At 36.8% G+C, this 18,450-nt stretch overlaps 2 protein-coding genes across 3 annotated transcripts; one reads left to right on the forward strand and one right to left on the reverse strand.

Moving 5' to 3' along the window:
* Positions 1 to 4,266: 4,266 nt before the first annotated feature.
* LOC116033866 (probable nucleoredoxin 2) lies at positions 4,267 to 6,603 on the forward strand. Of its 2 annotated transcripts, none has more exons than XM_031276497.1 (3): positions 4,267 to 4,646; positions 4,809 to 5,329; positions 5,891 to 6,603. In XM_031276497.1, the coding sequence occupies exons 2-3, from the start codon at positions 4,817 to 4,819 to the stop codon at positions 6,506 to 6,508; spliced, it is 1,131 nt and encodes a 376-aa protein (XP_031132357.1). In that variant the 5' UTR covers positions 4,267 to 4,646; positions 4,809 to 4,816; the 3' UTR covers positions 6,509 to 6,603. The 2 variants fall into 2 exon arrangements, with proteins under 2 accessions (XP_031132357.1, XP_031132356.1); XM_031276496.1 differs by having other exon boundaries at positions 4,268 to 4,646; positions 4,823 to 5,329.
* Positions 6,604 to 7,251: 648 nt separating this feature from the next.
* Positions 7,252 to 15,755, reverse strand: LOC116028709 (poly [ADP-ribose] polymerase 2). The gene is made up of 18 exons (XM_031270510.1): positions 14,896 to 15,755; positions 14,538 to 14,823; positions 14,014 to 14,123; positions 13,267 to 13,348; positions 12,756 to 12,991; positions 12,442 to 12,568; positions 12,140 to 12,195; positions 11,857 to 11,930; positions 11,664 to 11,710; positions 11,306 to 11,355; positions 10,706 to 10,768; positions 10,314 to 10,394; positions 10,048 to 10,158; positions 9,858 to 9,933; positions 9,624 to 9,766; positions 9,137 to 9,210; positions 8,653 to 8,758; positions 7,252 to 8,511 (listed from the first exon to the last, which is right to left on the reverse strand). Exons 1-18 carry the CDS (start codon positions 14,977 to 14,979, stop codon positions 8,410 to 8,412), a joined length of 1,908 nt encoding a protein of 635 aa, XP_031126370.1. The 5' UTR covers positions 14,980 to 15,755; the 3' UTR covers positions 7,252 to 8,409.
* Between the last annotated feature and the right edge of the window lie 2,695 nt (positions 15,756 to 18,450).

The raw sequence follows: 18,450 nt of genomic DNA on the forward strand, positions 1-18,450 counted from the left end.
GCAAACCAAATAAAAGATGCTGGATCTATATCTTTCTTTCATGATAGGATAGGCCTATATAAATTTACTTAGAAAGTTAGTACTGTTCTCAACATTATTAATGCTCACGAAATAAAGATGCATATGCCGGCCTAAAGATATTTCGAGATTAGTTGAATGTAATAATTAATTAATTAATAATTATTACTTTGGTGCGTCGTTAACTCTCGTCCTCCCAAGGACACTAGCAACCTTTTTGACCATCTCTTTTGCATATTATAATATTAACGTTTAATTTCGTTCCTTCCTTTCTTGCAAAGTCAAAGACACTATAGTAGCGAGGGTATATAGGAGAGTGGCTGAGAAAATAAGAAAAATTGGCAGCATTAATTTCAACTTGGTACTTAGATTTTGTATATATATGATGGTGTTGAGGTTAATATAATCATTTGTTATTACGTAATTATAGGATATAAGCTCAAACTTAGATCGATTGTGGTGAAAGGTTTTAGGGTCATAGAGTATTCTTCAGAATATTAGTGTGTTTTACACTACGTTAACCTATCATCGTTTGAAACACCCGACTGACCTACCTGCTAGCCTTGTGGACCTGTGAAATCTGTAACAAGTTTCAATTGATATTAATGATATATATTCACGCTAACAAATAACAACCCGTTTATGGGGAGAAATACTTTTGGACACATGTTTTCGTCTTATTAAATCTATTGTGATAGCTAGAGACTAGAGAGAATGACATATGCTAGCTCTTACTTTATTTTGCTTGTTGGGTCCATGGTATGGTACATGGTAATGAAATAAATTAATTTAGTGTTATTTGTATGAATATTGTCGTTTGTTGAGTTACAATTAAATGTGAATGGACTCTTTGGTCTATAGACACCACACGAAATGCAAATGGAAAACTACAGTAGCTAGTTTTGGTTCAAAGAACATTGATACCAATTGGACATGTTTATCCTTTAAAAGTAACTTTGGGAAAGAGCCAGTTGTGAGGTATTTGTACAGTGTCGTGTTGGGTGTTTTTTCATGAAAAATAAAATTTATATCATATGTATTACGGAGGAATATTTTTATTTGGCTAAAGTGTCATCTAGCACCATGAACTATATCCAATTATTCATGCCGCACCCTGAACTTTCATATAGTATATATCGAGCCGCAAACCAAAATAAAAAATTCATCTAGAACTTTTAGCAGGTTTCCAGGTCTTCTTGCTAACATGGCGTCTGATGTGGCATTTCTCTTAATCTTATGTTGCCCATGTAAGCGTTTACATATTTAAAATTTAAAAAAAAAAACAAAATTATTATATTAAAATAACCAGAATTTTATTCTCTTTATTTTTATAATGTATACTTTTCAATTTTGCAATTCCAATGTTTCAATTTTTTTTTTTCAGAATTTATATTTTTTGGCCAATTTATTGTTGAGTATTTTTTCAATTTTCCAAATTTATAGAAATGCTAATTCTTTTTTGTTTGTATTTTTTGTTTTTTAAAAAAAAAATATTTTTAATATGTAAATGCTTACATGGACAACATAAGATTAAAAGAAATGCCACATCCCTTGAAAACCTGCGCCATGTCAGCAGGAAGATCTGGAAACCTGCTAAAAGTTCTAGGTGAATTTTTTATTTTGGTTTGCGGCTCGATATATACAATAGGAAAGTTCAGGGTGCGGCATGAATAATTGGATATAGTTCATGGTGCTAGATGACACTTTAGCCTTTTTATTTTTATCTTTTCTATCGCAACGATGAACCTTTTTATTAAAACTAACCAACAAATGTAATTTAAATGTTCAAGGTTTATGTAAGACCGTCAAAACTAACGAACTCAACTCACCTGGGACGACTTATAATAGGCCAATACAAAACATGTGAGGTATATGTTACCTCCTATGTGCGGCCTCAATCATGGTCTACACAGCTGTGTGGACCATACTATTAAATAATGCACATTCAATATAAAAATAACGTATATTTAGTATAAAAATAATATACATTTAGTACATTAAAAATGTACATTTAATTATGGTCCACATAGCTGTGTGAACCATGATCCACACAATAATTTGCCGTGCGGCCTATTAAAAGGTTAAAAAAAAAAACATGAAGGTAAGAAAACCTCCTATGTGCGGCCCAATATCGGCCCTCCCAACCCAGCCCAAATTGCTGTTGTTTAAGACACTATGCAATCTAAACAAAACCAAAAGCCTGGCCCAGCTAGAACATATTCATGCTCCAAACTGGGCCACAAATTAAATTTTACACGGCCCATTCTCACGCAATATAAAACACGCCCTTTAAAAAATTAATAGGTGTGCAGATTAAACAGTCACTTATGAGCCAATGACATTGTGCATCATTGGCTTGTAATGACTATCTTAAATGAAGAGGGAAAAAAGGTGCTGTCATCTATCTCGACCAGTTTCCCGAGGCCGGCGTTAAGCTCAACCGCCTCATTTGCAAGGCAAAGATCCCAAAAGCTGATACCCGTATAACCATAAAAAACTTTTGAAGTTTATAATTCCTTTTAATTAAGGGTTGTTGGCCAAATTGAGCAAAGGCGGCCACTTCGCGATATTGTGCCAATAGCTTCACCCGAGGGGAAGGCGAAGCGAAGCGAAGCAAGGGGGAAACGGTCCTTTCCAACCAAAAATCAGACAATGACAGAGCGGCCTGTGATTTCGCAAAAGCCGTTACACATTAGCAAGCCGTTACGCGGCTGTGGTATATTTATTTCCAATGTTTTTCCCCGGGTTCGACGAGCCCCTATCAGTCAGTGGGGTGGGTAGATTCTGAGCGGGTCTCCCCGCATGCGGCTCACGCCATTCGAGGTGGCCCAGCCGAATTACTGAATGAATACGAGCTGTGGCTAATACCCGAGACACAAAAGAACTATCTTGTACGGTTCGGGGGGTAATCGGCGTACTCCGATCAGTGGGGGAGGAATCTTTGGTTAACCGCACAAGCCTGGGCTGGGCCTACCTCCATCCCTAGAGGAGTCGTATGAGGCGGAAGCTCGGATTCATAAATTCCTCTCATTAGTCAAAAACTTGACTTAGGGCTTGCGATAAGCCAATCGACGAAAGGGGAGTCGGCGTGGCGTAAAGTGAAGATTGGACAGCAGAGTTCTTCGGTGGATTCCAATAATCAGGGCCCTTCTCGCCACCGCGAACTTAATGAGACTCCTACTATCATTAGATTTGAGACCAGCAACGAGAAAAATAAATGTAATAGCTAAATGATGGTGTGCAATATCCCCCCATTCCCCTATTCCCCCGTTTGGAGCCAACGTCGGTCAAGTATGGCGGGACTCGATCCTTAAACCATAGCATTTTTTCTCTCTCATCGAATCTCTAAGATATATAGAGTGGTGAAATAAAAACTCTTTTATCGAAAAGAAGAAAATGTTGATTAGGCAATAGGCACCTATTTATGAAGTGAGACAGGTGTCATGCCATAAGAATTATTGCGAGTGAAATCCGCAGTAGGTGGGACCCGGGTTGGTAGAACTACTTGGGCACTTGGGAACAGCATCACAAAGAGCATGTAATTTTAAGGTGAGAAGCAAACTGTGAGGATAGAAACAGAGACAAGTGTCCTATGAATTGATGGTCGTTCGGCCTTTAATTCACTTTAAAGACAGCACGGGTCTCTCCACCTCGAATCTCTATCATCAGAAATGAAGTTTTAACAGAAAAAGGAAGCAACCCGCCGTCGGGTTCAATTCCCCTCACATCTCCCACCCTTCACGTGGCGCAGTTACACGCAATCTTGACTAGTACCATGAGTCAACTGTCCGAGGTACAACTGACATTATTAAAGAAGATGACAAAAGTTGAAGTGCGAGGTAGACTTATAACATATGTAACAAGACAAGAGGCGCTAGGTGTCTGGTCCATAACGAATAGACTAGCTTGCCACGACTAAATTAAGGCGTGCGAGACGAATGGACACTACGTGTAACATCTACATTCGACGGTCTTATATTTATACCTTGAATATTATTTATGTTCTAATAACCCTATAATTTTTCAACCTTATCTGATCAATTCCTCATTTTGAGTTATGATTGATATGTCCATATATTACAAAAAGAATTTGCAGTCATTATTTAAGAATATGCATATGACAAATTTAGTCATAGTTTAAGTTGTCTATAACTGATCGACTCAAACTAATAATATCTGTGAAAGGATATTATTAAGTTAACATTCTTTTCGACTTAGTTAAAATTGTTTCGAGAGAGTTCCATGCCTATGTCTATGATAGAAGCTAAGATAAGGCGTTGGTCTTATTGGTATACAAATACTTTTAAGAGTCTAAACTGTATAGAGATAGGGAAACTACAAAAACAGGTGGAGTAGTTGTCATGATTCGCAGCAAGCAAGACATGATATAGTTTACATACACAGCTATATACGGCTCTACTGTATAGAGAGAGATAGAGAGAGAGAGACGTGCGGGCATGTTTAGTATGAGGCGGCGGCCGGAGGAGGACGGGGCGGCAGTTGACGGCAAAGTGGCGGTGGTTGAGGACTCTGAAATGGTGGCTCCTCCCGCCGCCTCTAAACATGAGTCTCTTCTTGCTAAAAAGTATCCTTATAATAACTTTCTCCTCTCCCCTACTGGAACTAAGGTAAGTATTAATCGGCATCTAGGCGCTGAGCGTTGACTGACTGCCTAGTGTATCATCATAATAGGTGATTTAGGCGGTTAGGCTGTCTGCTTAGCCTATCATCATAATCAGTGGGGTATTCTATTATGCCATTAAATTGCTCCATATTGAAGTGAGTGTTAGTTGTATATATGCAGGTTAAAGTTTGTGACCTTCAAAACAAAGTTATAGGCATTTATTTTTCAGCTAACTGGCACCCACCATGTAGAAAGTTCACGCAAGTGTTATCGGATGTGTACGCTCAACTTAAGAACAGAAATGCTGGGTTTGAGGTGGTGTTCGTGTCGTCCGATGAAGATGTTCATGCCTTTGACGCATACCGAGCGTGCATGCCGTGGCCTGCGATTCCGTTTTCTGATCTGGAGACGAGGAAAGAGCTAAACCGGAGCTTCGGGATTGAAGGTATTCCCGCCCTGATTATAATACAACCTAATAATAACCGTGAAAATGATGAGGATGCAGTTGTGTATAACGGAGTTGAGGTGATATACCGCCATGGAATGGAAGCTTTTCCGTTCACCAAAGAGAGGTTGGAGGAGTTGCACAAGGAAGAGAGGAAGAAGCATGAAAAGCAGACGTTGAAAGATTTGATAACACATCGTCACAGAGATTTTGTTTTGGGCCACTCCATACTGCAAGAACAAGTAAGTAGGTGTTAATTGGGGCGGGTTTATTATATTGGGTCCAGATCTAGTCCAATAAAATCCAAAATTTGAGTTCGTTAAAAAGTGTTAATGAAAGATCGAGACTTACTGAGGTGGATTATTGAGTGAGCAACAAAGAATTGAAATTTATTATGGAGTAAATAAATTTAACTGATGATCCAGACTAGTTGTTCAAAATTTTCCGATACCAGTATTTTTGTACTTCTTATTTTTAAAAATTTACATTTATTCGCCCATTTTCTCGTTGTAAGTAAACATGAGTAATTTTCATTTCCCTCTAATAAATGCCCAATGCATATGTTTTGTTGTTAAAGGACTGAATAATTTCCCCGACTTCTTTTAATAGAAGGACTAGATTTACAGAATACAGAATTAAATTTCTTAAAATTAAAAATAATTTCTCTAAATTTATATGCATTTTTTGTTGTTGTTCATAACTACTTTCTCAATTTATGAATATACTCTCATAAGAGAGATTGAGCCGCCTAGTGCCACTAAATCAAATCACAAATTTATTAGCTTATATGCATTTATTTGCAGGTGCCTGTTGATTCATTAAGTGGGAAAACGGTGGGGCTGTATTTCTCAGCAAAGTGGTGCCACCCGGAACAGAAATTCACGCCAAAGCTAATATCAGTGTACCAAAAGATTAAGCAGGAGACCGGAAACAATGGCGGCGGTTTTGAGGTGGTGTTCGTGTCGAGCGACCGTGACCAGAAAACCTTCGACGCCTACTTCGGGACAATGCCATGGCTAGCACTTCCATTTGATGACCCGAAAAACAAGGAATTAACCAAGTACTTCGACATTACAGGGATTCCCAGCCTGGTAATTCTGGGACCGGACGGCAAAACCGTGACAAAGCTAGGGAGGAATCTGATAAACTTGTATGAAGAAAAGGCGTATCCGTTTACGCGAGGCAGGGTGGAGTTGCTGGAGAAGAAGATGGATGAAGAAGCGAAAAGTCTGCCGAAATCTGAGTTCCACGTGGGGCACCGCCACGAGCTGAGTTTGGTGTCGGAAGGGACCGGCGGCGGAGCTTTCATCTGTTGTGACTGTGATGAACAGGGATACGGCTGGGCTTACCTGTGCCTCCGGTGTGGCTATGAAGTGCACCCTAAATGTGTGAAAACTATCATGGAATCAAATAAGACTTAATTTGCTGGTTTTTGCGGTAGTTCTTCAGATTACCAAGGTCATGTTTCAAGTAATCGATAATAAAATAAAAATGCAAAAATTTCTCATTTCCTAAAGATTTTGTTGAGAGTAGAAGTGAAAATGCTTTGTGAATACTCATAGCAGGCACTCGGGCAGAGATAAACCAGCTTAGTCAAATCCAAAAAGAAATTTAAAGTTATAATATTGTGGTTACCAAGTCAACAGTATGATCAATTTGAATGGATTCTCCATTGCATTGCAAATTTACCATTCATTTCATTGAATCAATCTGAGCAATAGGATGCAGTGGAGAGAAGAATGAATCTTGATTTACAGTAAAAAAGGAAAGATGCTTTAATTAGCAGCCGATGTGAAAATTTACTACTTTTAGCCCACAACCAACAAATAAAATCTCAAGTCATCAACCACACAAACAAACCCAAACCAAAAGCATCTATCCCACGTTGGACCATCACGGCATCACCTCCACATTCCTTTCCATGAATTTGTGCTGTCGATGTAATGAAGAAACCAATGAATCTTACTTTACAATAAAAAGGAAAGATGCTCTTTGCCTATAAAGGAGCCGTGTAAAATTCACAAAAAGTAATCCCACAAACAGCAAAATGTGGAATCTCCACAATTACTAGGAATAAAACCATAGTAACCTGTATTACACCAATACAATCAATAACCAAGATAGGTTAGTTACTATTCCACAATAAAACTTTGACTACTTCATATATATCAAAAGATAATTACTTTTAAGATTAGAATAAATTACACCCCATGTGAATGTTGTGTCACATCACATCAAATAATTAATGAATAATCCTCATTGTATGATATGACAATCCAACAAAAGAATTGCCATTACTTCAAAATGCATGTATGAGAAAGATTCTGCCAATAGCATTTCGGTAAGGTTACTTGAGTGCGCTGTTTTCTCTATTGGCATTCATTAAACACAGTCATCTTCCCATAACAGAAATCAGCAACAAAATTGAAAAAGTTTTTTATTTTCCATTTCCATGCAAATTCTAGCATTGCCCTACTGCCTGCACGGCTGCACTGCTTCCCCAATCACAGTATACAGGGGTCCCCATTTAACTCCAACTCTTACCATGCGAAATGTAGTGAATTACACTCTGATCTACATACTCCAAAATTCCCTCTTTCCGCATAGAAGCTAAGTTCTTAGCAGAGCAGTGTTTCTCTCATATAAAAGCTCCGGTGAAGCCTTCCAAATCGATACCAATAAACCAAAGAATGGGGCAGTGGGTGTTACTTGCCCTCTTTCTGCCATGCGCCAGCATGTCCGCAGTGTTTATAGTCTACTTCTGCTCATTCTGGTACGCCATCAGGTATCGGGCTGGTGATGGTGCTAACCAGGAGGTGGTGAAAAACAGCCGGCAGAGGGGTCTATCTGCCACGCAGCTTAACAAGCTTCCAAGAATTGCAGGCAAGGATTTGGTCCTTGGGAACGATTGTGCTGTTTGTTTGGAAGATATAGGGAGTGACGAACCTGTTAGGTTGATCCCGGGTTGCAACCATGGCTTCCATGTAGAATGCGCGGATGCGTGGCTGGCCAAGCACCCGGACTGCCCTCTCTGCAGATCAAAGCTGCATCCAGAACTCCTTGACCCGCCCCCCCAATCTAACCCCTGCTAAGCTCTCTATTTTGTATGATCATGACTAAATGAAGGGTGCCCTGGTGGGGGCGGTATTGACTCTATGTGCTTCAGTAAGTTGAGAAAATAGTTACAAACAGATACTACATTGTAACAAAACTAGTAGTACTAAACAAGTGTCACGTTATCAGTCTTTGTGTCTTTAGCTTACTACCACATGTAGATTATTGTTTAAAAAAAATAAAATCTGGCATTCTAAGTTAAATATCATCAGCTCTGGTGTCTCCCAAAGTTAAACTTCACCTGTACAACATAGCGTGTCCTAATTTGTTCCACATTGTAAACTATATACTCATTGTACAACAAGCTACCCTGCAAGAAAGATTGCAACGTTTAGTTAGTAATGACCACTGAATATATTCTTACAAATGATGAAATGAAGCCTCTTGCAAATAATGGTCACAGCACCTTGATATACAACAAGGAAAAGGAGGAAATTGTAAGGAAAATTACCTTTATGCCTGGCTGCTCTTTGGGGGTTCCACAGGGAACAACAACGCCATCTTCGAGTGTACAAGCCTTTGAAAAATCTGGAGCAGTGGCACCAACTCCTTTGGTACTGGAAATGTTGAATCTTAAAGAGTCAAAACAAAATCACAGTAGCTACAAATTTCATCAGAAATTTAATTTTACACATTTAGTAGGGAAAAGAAAGTGCATCTGGGAGTTTGGATATTGCATATTTCAACTATCAACTGTGACTATTCATATATTAACTGTTATAAACCAACTAAACCAGACCAGGCTGCTGCAGCATAACTTGAAAAAGAATAAAGGGAACATAAACCATCATTGCCAAACTTCAAATCAAAAGAACATAATTGGAATAAACTGCTTAATCATATAGTTCTTTTGCGTTGAAATAAAAAATGGTAGGGAATTTTGGGGGGTGTTTGAATCAGACTCAAGTGTTAGCTGAAGATGAGAAGAATGAAACCTTAGCTTCCCCTTTGGTAATTTGTCAGCATTATAGTTTGCTGTAAGCAGTTCATTCATTTCTCCAAGAGCAACCTGAAAAGAAAAACACACAGGGTCACATTATTGCAATATCTCCAAACAGAAAAACTACATTAACACAACAACAGAACACCTTAATGCCCAAAAGTTCCTAGTTCTTGAATTATGAAATAGTGGATGCATAAAATAGGAGTATGCATGTTCAATGTGGCTCAACTATCGCCAAGCACACATCACCACATCCTCCCTGGTTAGATCCTCCATAAATAGACATTGACTCCTCCCCTTAATTCAAAACCAAGGACTAGATATAGACAGAAATACATAGATTAATTGTTTTATAAATCTATATAATGGTTCCTAAGCTTTGTTTAGGAAGAAATGAATCATAGAAAAAGATCTCTAATTCTTTCTGCAGAAAAGAATGAAAAGAACAGAAGGAAAAAACAAAAAAAAAAAGGCCCAACCTCACATAAAAGTAACACACCATCCCCAGCAGTAGGGCTTGCATAGCAATAATTTGCACTCTTAGAGAACATATCAGCAAAATAAACTCCTTTCCCAAACATGTAACCAGTTACAGGGGCTTCTGGAGGAGCAATACGTAAACCTGGTGTTGTACACACAAGGCAACAATCAGTCAACCACTCATTGAATGGATTCAAACTTCATAATACCAAAGAAAAAGACATTTGAACAACCTTGGGACAGAATACCAATCCAGTTGGATAGTCGAGAACCATGCCACAAAAGCATCCTGTTTCTTGTGTTGGAGAACTATTTTAAAGGAAGGCAGTGACAGTAGAATTCTAAATAAATTAGAAACAACTGAAACAATAACAATAACAGCAAAAGTGAGTGGAATATCCAATGCCAAATATGTTCCTTCACCTTCTGAAATCGTTCTTCTTCACCATCTCTTGCCACCCTGAATATATGAACAATATCCACATTATAACTTGAATGTGTCTTCGCATGTGTATTCTTCATATATTTCTCAACCTGAGCAAAAGAATATTTTCTCACCTTTAGGGGCCACACAAATAAATGAAGTCATTGAACTGTTGTTTCAAACAGCAAAGAACTCAGCAAATATATCAAACTGTAGTTCCAAACAAAGTAAGAATAGAAGGAAATCAAGCACACTGAACTAATACCATTAGATACTCTTTAGTGCCAACATCAACTGGAGTCATTTGACAATGTAGCTGCTGATAATGATAATACAAGGGATCATCCTACAAGAAATTGAAAACATGAGTAACAGTGCATAAAAACACAAAGCAGCTTAATGAGAGGTCTAATGTTTACTTGTGAAAAAACACAAACACATGCTTCCTCCCTCATTTCTGTAATCAATAAAAAATTGGAATTGGCTGAAAGAGAAAACTATAATAATGGACTGCTTGAGATCAAGAAAAATAGGTAGCCAAATAAACTGAGGATATAAATATTATGTGACTCGCTATCTCTCTTGCTCAACAGACAGCATAAACGACACACCAATAATTGGTATGTAATTAGCTTTGAAAGGTAAATAAAGAAGTACCTGTAACTCAGTTGGGTCCTCCAGCAACTTAGTGGCAAGCTCAATTAACCCAAGAGATTCAACCTTTCATTTCCAAGGAGTGGTGCACAAAATCAATTAAATGGATTAAGTCAATAAATGGGACAACAGAGGTATTACCTGCTGGCCACTTAAAAATAACATCACTAAAAAAGCCACAAAGCATTCAGCAGTTTTTAGCACAGCTTTAGTGACAGAGGAACAAGGAAACTTTTTAATCCTACATTTCTTTATCCAGCTAAATCCTTCTTTTGAAACATAAGGAACTTCACATGGGACATATGCCCCAAAAAATAATAATAAAATAAAATAAAAAATAAAAAAATTTGATGCATGAGAAAACCTTTTTTTTTTTCTATAATGATGCATGAGAAAGATGACAACTTTTCTTGACCATATGAGTATATGGCCATTATATGTGAATCGAGTTAGGATTTAAGAACGAATTTAAAGCCTTCGCAAAATCCAATCATTGAATAGTAAATGCACAGCTATGGAAATATGTGTGTGTCCAGGTGTGTTTGCACGTGCATGCGTGTGTAAATTGTAAAATTATATTTAACTAAGAAAAATAGAAATTACCATTTCCAATTTGCGTTTCAACTTCTGAGGGGTATCAATGGTAAACTCACCTGTCATCATAGACATCACCAATTTAACCAGAAAATCCTTCAACAAAAAAAAAAAAAAATGTTCTATATTTTATTATCATTAGGTGGTAGCAACTTGTTCCAAATTGAGAGTGCATAAAATGATTACAGAGAAGCTGTTGCAATATGTTGCTATTACCCAATGGAATGATTAGTGTATGTGCAGATGGCCTAAATTCCTAAAATTATAGGGAGAAAATTTTGGAATATGTTGCTATTACCCAATGGAGTAATGCTGTAAGTACAGATAGAAGAGAGGCATGCCTAAACAATAAGGAATAAGGACTTACGCATTTTTTTGTAGCCAAAGTCATGAGGAATGACAGTGTAGAATTCACTGCAATTTAGTACTAATGAAGTTTTAGCAAATATTAATCTAGTAACTTCTCTAACTCAAAAGTTAAATTTCAGTGAAAATCTATTAAAGAAAAATAAATCAAACCACAGCCAATTCCTCTGAAAATCCACAGTTTCACATCTTACCTGCTTAAATTTTCAAGAATTTTTCTATCTGATTGGTTAATCACATCAGCAATCCTCTTCAAGACGTCATAGCCCTAAAAAATGCAGCCATTTTCAGTTGTTGTGAGCAAAGTTCCTTATCCTCAATGATTAATGAAACATGGAAAGAATAAATGCATGCAACATGTCATAGCTAATATTTTTACACTGGCAGAATGGCAGTAGTAAATATAACACTCCATATCACAGTAACAAATTCGACAACACAGAGAATACAACATCAATGAACAACTCATGTACTAACCTTTGAAATTGTTGATTTGCTCAGCTTGCCTAGGGGCAACTTGTCAGCATTATATCCTATATAACACAAGGAATTAAACAAAAACATATAAAGTAGCAGAAAATGAGTCTGCAACTGTCAACAGTGGTAAAGTTCATAATGAATACTGATGAACATGATGATAATCAAAAGATCATACTTAATAATCTAAAGCATCCTAGAGTACCACTAGTCATGTAATGAAAATTGGTATATATGCTATTTTGAAGAGAAAAAAAAAAAATCATATTTACATATAAAACATAGCACAATAAAAAGCCAACCTATTTCCATCATTTGTTGCTTCATCATGCTAACATTGCAAATAAGAGAAATGAACTTGGCAATTCGTCCTTCCAGTTTTGTTTCACGGGGTTGATTTTTCATTAAAGAGTTTGGCTCTCCTGAAACCTGTTGGAATTGTAATCTCAGCCTCAGAAACAGTTGGGCTCAAAACTAAAAAGTGTCTGACATGGCAATAATAACAAGTGAATTGGCAATCATGTAATAAGAACAAAAACACCAAAGATGTTTCAATTGAAATTGAATACTGGTAATGCATGCATCAGTGTACAGCTATTAACTTCATAGAACTCACTGATGAATCTTCTCCATTTTGACTGTAGTCCATTTCCAACCAAGTATATTTCCCTGGGTAGCAAACAAAGTCCTTACGGTTGGACCAATGATTCTTAGTTTTGCCATGGAACTTGCTCTCAAATTCACGAATTGCATCATGTTGAGATGTATAGGGGCCAAAGACCTGTGTTCCACCCTTGGCACCAACTCTGCCCCATCTGTTGTAGACTAGGAATTTCCCACCACCATCAAATTCTGCAATATTTTGTTGTAAACTGATCAGTTTGCAAAATTACAGACTTTAATAACTTTTTGTCTTTTCAATAGCTCCACTAACGTCGTGTGGTGCATTTGGGAATAAACCAAGTCATAAACCCCTTTCATCAACCTCAGTCCAACCAGTTTTCTTATTTTAGTTTTTAGAGGAAAGAAAACTCAATAGAATGAACTGAACAGCTCTACAATTTTATGGTACAGTATAAACTTAAAACTTGCAATTTTGCTGCAAAAAGTTAAAAAGATATACTAACCTAAAGCTTGAATAACATAGAACTTGTTATTGTTCTGTCCAACATTTGTCTGGTTCAGCATTGCATCATAAATTTCATCCCCCTGCAAATCAACAGAAGCCTAGATACATAAATTACAAAAAAGGTGGAATTACAAAGTGATGATTCCAATTAGGGGTGTAAATGAGTAAAGTGAAATGTTCAGGCTTGGCCCCGACTTGACAAATACTCATATTTGATTTAGTTACTATCAAGCTAAACTCAAGAATCAATATGAGCCAAGCATAATTACGCTAATACTCGATTCACGAGCCTAATAGAGATTTTATATTTTTTAAATATATCTTATATTTAAGATAAATCAATAATGATATTTTATGAAGAAATTTGCTTGTACAGCAGTGACATAAATTTTCAATTTATATAATATAATAAGTTGGAGTTTTAATTTTCATTTTCTTCAAATGAGGGAAAATGTCTGATAAATGTGTCTACTTATAATTTTACCATATTATGTTTATCTATTTACAAAAATAACCCTAATAAAAAACTAGTATTTGATAGCTCTTAGTCAAGCTCAATCTCTAAAAATAAATCTTGACCAAGCTCAAGCTGAGCTTTGGATTGTGAGTCTTGCCAAGCTTTGAGCTTGCAATGCTCAAGCTTGGCTTGGCTTGGCTTGACTACACGCCTGGTTCTGGTAGAAAGGATATGCTTTAGCAATCTAGAGAGGAAGAAACAACAAATTCCCGAATGATAAGCACTTACACACTGCAGAAGATGGTAATTTGCCTTGATGTCATCAGGAAGCCATTGATCTAAAACAGATGCACCTTTCTTTGTTAATGTGACCAATTTCTCTTCCTTAGCTTCTTCAACTACACCAAAATCAAATTAAGACAATAAATATAACCATGGATCATATACGGGCATTTGAGCAAGATAATTCTTCGCAGCAAACAATAACAGCAAAATTTGTTATATTATTTAAATGGTACATGTACATCAACTTTCTCTTGGCATATGTTTGTTGAAGTTATCAAATGTAAAAAAATAAAATAAAAATAAAAAATAAAAAATAAAAAAATTAAACACTTTAATTTGAATTCAAGAACCATTAAGTCTGTATAGAAGAAATATATATTGCAGAGCAATAGATAACATAGAGAGACAACAAATAAGTGCAAATAGACCTAGGCTAGAAGCCTAGAAAGGCAAATAGGAATAACCCATGTGAGCGGGCCTGATAAGTGATCTTACAGATAAAAGGATTAACCGAGTGAAAAGTATACCTTCAACAACGTCGGGTAATTTACCGTTATCTGAACCATCATCAGAGAAAGAAGAAAGCCTCTCAACTAGCTCTTTCTTCGACCCGCTAGTTGAAATCCCACGACGGCTTGCTTCTTCCCTCAGTTGCTTAACAGTCATGCTCCTCAGTTCCTCTGTCACCTTGACTTTATTCTTCTCAGTGTCTTCATTCTCCGAACCATCCCTCTGCCTTTTCCGATTATTGCCGTTTGAACTAGTGGACTGACGGTTGCTCACTTCCTGGATAGCTTCTTCCAGCCTTCGCACCTGCAAATGTTTCAGATTCAATGCCCAAACTGTGATATAGAAGGAAAGAGATGGGAGGCGGTTACCACTAACCAGTGTGGGTTTGGTGCCGGTTGTGTCAAGGCCGCGTTTAGCCAGCTCTGCACGAAGCTCGTCGACTTTGAATTTGGTCGCCATTGCTGAAGAGAAACAATAATCTGTCGCCTCTGAAGCTTTTCAGTTTTCAATTTGGGTTTTTGGAGGGCTTTTGAATGGGGTTTTATTTTATAGAACTAGTACGAGAGACTTCCAAGGGAAGAAATTCTGTTTCATTGTGCAGAGCACGATTTTGCGCGGGCCTTTTATACTCTTCGTGCTACATATGCTACCCGGTCAAGGTGCTCCACTAATCAATATTTGAAATTTTGTCAACATCTTTTGAGTGTAGTCGTGGTTAAATCGTTATAGTGAGTTTACCATTTTTGTTAATTTATAAACTATGAAAGTTGTTTTTCAGACTATTACAAATTAATCTCATGTACATTTAGTATACACATTTAGTATCTACAGTTAACACATTTGTCTTATGGAAAAAGAATTTTCAGTTCTTAAAACTCACTTATAAGCCGGTAAAATTATACCGTAATGCCTTTAATCCATTCTGCTTGCAATTGTTAAACATGTTGTAACACATAGAATGATAGAATTCATTACTGAAACAACTTATTAAGCTTTTAATTTCTTCGTCATTTCAAGAAAGGGAGGGAGGAGAGTTCAGGCAGGTTGCAGGTTGTTTCTTTGTCAAAAGAAACAAGATCTTTTTTTTTCTTCCCATAATTATTGATATCAAATAGTCACAAACATCTGTCCTTTAACATAGTCACAAGTAGAAAAAGTCGAACTTCGTTCAGACCACTTAACCATCAACAACTGTATCAGCAAGTTCAGAGACGAGAGCATGCATCTTCATCAGCAATACCACATCATCCCGAGTTGCTTGGAGCCTTTTCTTTTGGATGCTTTGATCCATAATGATCCACAAGCTGATTCTGGTTAGCTAGTTGTGCCTGAAAACCACAATCTTCTATCAACTTTTACAGATTCAATTAAAGATATATGGAAGGGTTGCAACTCTATAACAATTTGGATTATGTATTGCCAAACAAAATGGAAAAAGAACCACATCAAATGTGCATCTTTTTCACTAGAATGAAAGCTCACAATAGCCCAATTTCAGATAGTGAGGCATATTCGAGTTTCCAAGCTATGTGCAGTCAGTCAGTCTAGGAAGCGAGCTATCCTAGTTAAACCTATGCAACACAAGTATGGCGATAACAGATGGCATTTGCCCTTCAATGACACTCCAACAGCCACAAAGCTAGTGCTGGTAATTAATAATAGCTAGAAAATTAAAGAGGAGCAGTATGGAATGGCTATAGAATGATTAGAATCTGCTATAGCTAAACCCCGGTGGCATCCAGTCCAAATAGATCTTTCAACCACCATACAAGTTCACGAGTTCACAGGAAAGTTGTATTTAGTGTTCAGTCCTACAAATTGTCTGCTAGAAAGTGGATGTATCTATCCATTTCAAAACATTCTTTCTAAAGAGCTGCAAATTTTAACTATAGAATGGAATAGGGTAAAATAGCCTGTATGACGCTGAATTACTGCTAATCGAAAACCTGTAATTTCCACTAATTTTAGTTCAAATGGTATGTGGCAAACTGATCTTTACTTTTTTCCAGTTCTGCAAAAGTAGTTCACAAAAAATTGCTAGTTTATGCCAACATAAATAAATTACTTTCTGCATATTAATCATGCGAGGGAAAAAGGAGTTGCAATCAAGTAAACCATTTCTATAAGCCTCCAAAAACAGTGATACAGAATATTCTCAAAAAGCAGACGTGAGTTCACCTCAATCTACAAAGGGAAAGGTCCTACAGATAAAACTAATCGGCAAAAGAAGAGTAAGAAGGTACAGAAAACTCTCAACAAGCATAAAGGTCCAGTATACTCCGTATTTCGATAAACGATGTTCAATTCCACCAAAAAAATTGCAAATAAACAGACAAATCAAACAACATAATAGAAGCATCACACAATCCGGATCTGAAATTGAATTTATGTTAATCAAATGATCCAACGGATAAACCTAATCGGCAAGAGAAGAGTGATAAGGAAGGCGAATACCTTGCAGATGGGGCAGATGACTTTGAGGCCAACAGCTCGAGCTTCGATCTGAGACCCTTTGGACTTCTGATTCTTCTCCGCATTTTTTCTCTGCGCTTCGATCTTTTGCTTTCCCCTCGTCATCTCTCTCACGTTCTCGCCACACCTTCGCTCCTACCGTCAAGTCTCACTAATCGCAGGCTCGCAGCGCAGCGGTGCAAGTCAAACTCCGAATTTGCGATTACCAGGAAAAGGTGGTATGGTGAAGTGGTGAACCACCCGCCTCCGTTTAGTTTCACTTCGGGACAAATTAATATGTTAATTTTGATTAACGCTCAACATATATCAACACGACAACACATCTCTAAAGTTCTAAATTTCGATTTTCAAGGCAAATAACAACTATTACTAAAAAAAAAAAAAATTGTTGTCAGTTGTTTTTTATCCCTTATTTTCCCATCTATCTCTTTCATTATATCGTATACATGTATTTAGAAAAACCCAACAAAAAAATCTATACTAATGAGATTGCTCTCGTAAAAGAGCCTAAAGCGCGGGTCCCATCATCCACCAAAGCGAGGGGAGATGACCGATGAGCATGACTAGACGCTTGGCGTAGCAAATATAATCGTACACATATGTGTGACACTGATGTTAACAATCATCAAATATAAAACAAAATAAAACTTTAAAAAAAAATTCCGCATGGGCAACTCAATTGGTCACATGGGTGAAATTTGGAAGGAAATACTAGGGATTTGCATCTCACAAGCGGCAGTGTGGGAGCAAGTAAGAAAATGTCTAGCCTATGTGTTCAGTTGAGTTACTATGATTTACATCCTCCCAGAAGTTTTGTCCGATTTGAAAAAATAATTAAATAACCATAACTAATGGTAATATGAATGAGTTGACCTATTAAAACATTGATGTTAATATTGAAATTGTTAATGATATGAGGCATGCTAAGACTAAATGACACGTTAAATCTTGTGTTTGGTTTTGTGTCATGTAATAAATTTTAACTTTACCCTCAACGTAAATCGAATATGAGAATTGGGCAACTGATCGGTGATAAGGATGTGTTGTGATAAAGTAATGATTCTGGAATGCGTTGTAATATTTTAATTTATATTACGGAGTATAAATGTATAAAAACAATATTTGGTAAATACGTTAAAAGATAGAAAAAACATATATGGGTTGATATAGTGTTGAATGAGATAAATTAAATTTTGGTAAGCTAATTTACTATATTTAATATACAATAAATGAAAAGATAAAATTTAGAGATATTTTTTTCTCATAGAATAAAATTGGTCCTAATTCTCGAAAATCGTTTTCAAAATAATAAATTATACTCCTTAATTTTTGTTTAAAGTTTGCCATCTAACCCAAAAGAATTTTACTACGTGTATCTCTATTTATACTCTCTTACTTTTACTTCTTCATGTGATAATTGATGATTAGTTATATTCATTTTGTGGATCCTAATAAAAT

The sequence above is a fragment of the Ipomoea triloba genome, chromosome 1 (assembly GCF_003576645.1).
Source record: "Ipomoea triloba cultivar NCNSP0323 chromosome 1, ASM357664v1".
In the NCBI taxonomy this organism is placed as follows: domain Eukaryota; kingdom Viridiplantae; phylum Streptophyta; class Magnoliopsida; order Solanales; family Convolvulaceae; genus Ipomoea; species Ipomoea triloba.